Below are 1,905 nucleotides of genomic sequence, written 5' to 3'. Positions count from 1 at the left end.
CGCCTCCATCTCACAAATCACGAGCTAACATCTCTCCCACCTTCCCTCGCACATCGGACTCGATCACCCGAACCCGCCGCGTGCCTCAGCGTCGGAGCCAGACCGCCCCTGCCGCCGACGCCTCGGACGGTGAGCGCCGGCCGGGTGCCGCGCGCCCGCTCCGGCCGTGGGCGCGTGGCCGCGCGCCACAGGTGTGGAGCCGGCGCGGCGCGTCGACACCTGCCGCGCCGTCAGTCGTCGCGTCGACATGGACGCTGTGCTCGTGGCGCTGGCGCTGTTGCTGGTCGTGGTCGTCGTGGCCGCTTGCTTGGTCGCCGACTGCGTGCTGGAGGACTGTCGCGCGCGCGGCCAGGTCGTCTACAGCGTGTGCTGAGAGCAGGTCCGAGCGGAGAGGTCAGGTCAGGTCAGGTCAGGTCCGGTCCGGTCAGGTCCGAGCCGCCAGGCGACACTGCAGGCCGGTCGAGAGCGCCCCTTCGCGTGAGAGGAAGCGTTGCCGACAAACACCGCTGTCAGCAAGAGTCGTACAAGCCCCCTGCTGGAGGTTCCTACTTCAAGAGCAGAGAACCGCATGCCCTCCCCCTCCCCCCCCCCTCCCCCAGAAAAAATAACCCTGCTCACCGTCAGACCAGCACGCTCATGGCCTAGGTAGCTACCCCTGCAGGTTTAAGCAGCACGTGATAAAACGTGCCATGCCTGCCAAGAAGGGGGTGCTCTCAGTGATTTACAGCCGACTTCGGGGTCCTATTGAACAGGCGGAGGAGGTTATCATCAAGAAGTGGATCTGCTGGATTCTCAAGTGAGTTCTCGTCGACTGTACTTGAAGCAAGGTGTGCAAGGGGCATTGGTGCGCCTCTCCATATATTTTGGAGCGCGTGCCCTTTCAATACTACTGTATTCTTTTTTGTTAAGTGACCAATGTGGACTGGCGGACAAATTGGCCTAAAATCCTTTTTCGTCTACGCAGTTTCCCAAGATTTTCGTCCTGTGTGCGTCCTGCAGAACACACACAGTCAGAAATCATAAAAGTTGAAATCGAAGTCCAGAACTGAAAAATGTGATAAACTGTGATGCTGCTGCCTGCGACGTAAGTGGTGACGAAAGGCATATCAGGCGAGCAGAATAGAAGATAAGGTGGCCCTAACCCTCACATTGCTTGGTTAAAAGCAAGAAAAGACGATCATTCTACTTGGTATTTCCACGGCGTCAGAGTCGATAAAAACCAAGGACTAAGTAGTCCCACGCAAAAAACCTTCATTCACGGTAGCCCATAAAACGCTGACCAATGATATAATGCACATACATATCATTCGAATGACAACTTGCAATTCGTTACCCACTAAAAAGACCTACGCTGCATGGGTGTAGGACGGAGGGGATAGATGAGGAGATAGAGCACGTTTGGATGTTCAAACCATTTCGACTGATTCAGTGTTCCTGTCGCTGGGGTTGGTAAGTGGGATATGAGATCCATGTAGAGTGTTTAGCCTTTTTAGTGTGTCTGAGGTTTTTATATATTTTTCGCGGATATACGTTTTTGATTCACCTATGTTTACCAATATTGTTAATTATCACACAAGCTATAGACAATTTTGCACGCGGCGTTTTTGGTGTGACAGCGGCTGGGTAGTACGGCTTCCCACGTGTTGCACCTTGTGGCATCAGCAGGACGGGGCGGACAGTGAAGGGACAGCAGTGCGTGTGCGTACGTGCAGTGCGTGCAGGGACAGCATTTTGACCATCCAGATGCGTGGAAACGCAACTCGTGCTAGAAGGCTAGACGATTTCATGACACCACGGGCACGTCGTGCGAGTGCGTCATCCACGTGTGACAAAAAGTATGACCGTTTTTGATGGGCTGCTTTATCGGACCGACAGACAGCCCGACAAAGTTTGCCGGGACGCTGC

The 1,905-nt window shown here is 54.6% G+C and overlaps 1 protein-coding gene across 2 annotated transcripts in view; it reads left to right on the top strand.

Moving 5' to 3' along the window:
• The first annotated feature begins 612 nt into the window (after positions 1–612).
• Positions 613–1,905, top strand: part of LOC119096780 (mite allergen Lep d 7) — a 12,433-nt gene continuing 11,140 nt past the window's right edge. Inside the window, exon 1 of one of the 2 annotated variants that reach the window (XM_037219703.1) lies at positions 613–796. In XM_037219703.1, coding sequence (XP_037075598.1) covers positions 690–796 — 107 coding nt within the window. In that variant the 5' untranslated portion in view covers positions 613–689. Of the gene's footprint in view, positions 797–1,020; positions 1,085–1,905 lie in introns of those variants that run through there. The other variant, XM_037219704.1, reaches the window with a different exon arrangement.

Source organism: Pollicipes pollicipes, unplaced genomic scaffold (assembly GCF_011947565.3).
Source record: "Pollicipes pollicipes isolate AB1234 unplaced genomic scaffold, Ppol_2.1 Scaffold_4295;HRSCAF=5057_pilon_pilon_pilon, whole genome shotgun sequence".
NCBI lineage: Eukaryota > Metazoa > Arthropoda > Thecostraca > Pollicipedomorpha > Pollicipedidae > Pollicipes > Pollicipes pollicipes.
Note: the sequence above shows the minus strand (reverse complement) of the source record. Positions and strands in the feature narration are given on the sequence as shown.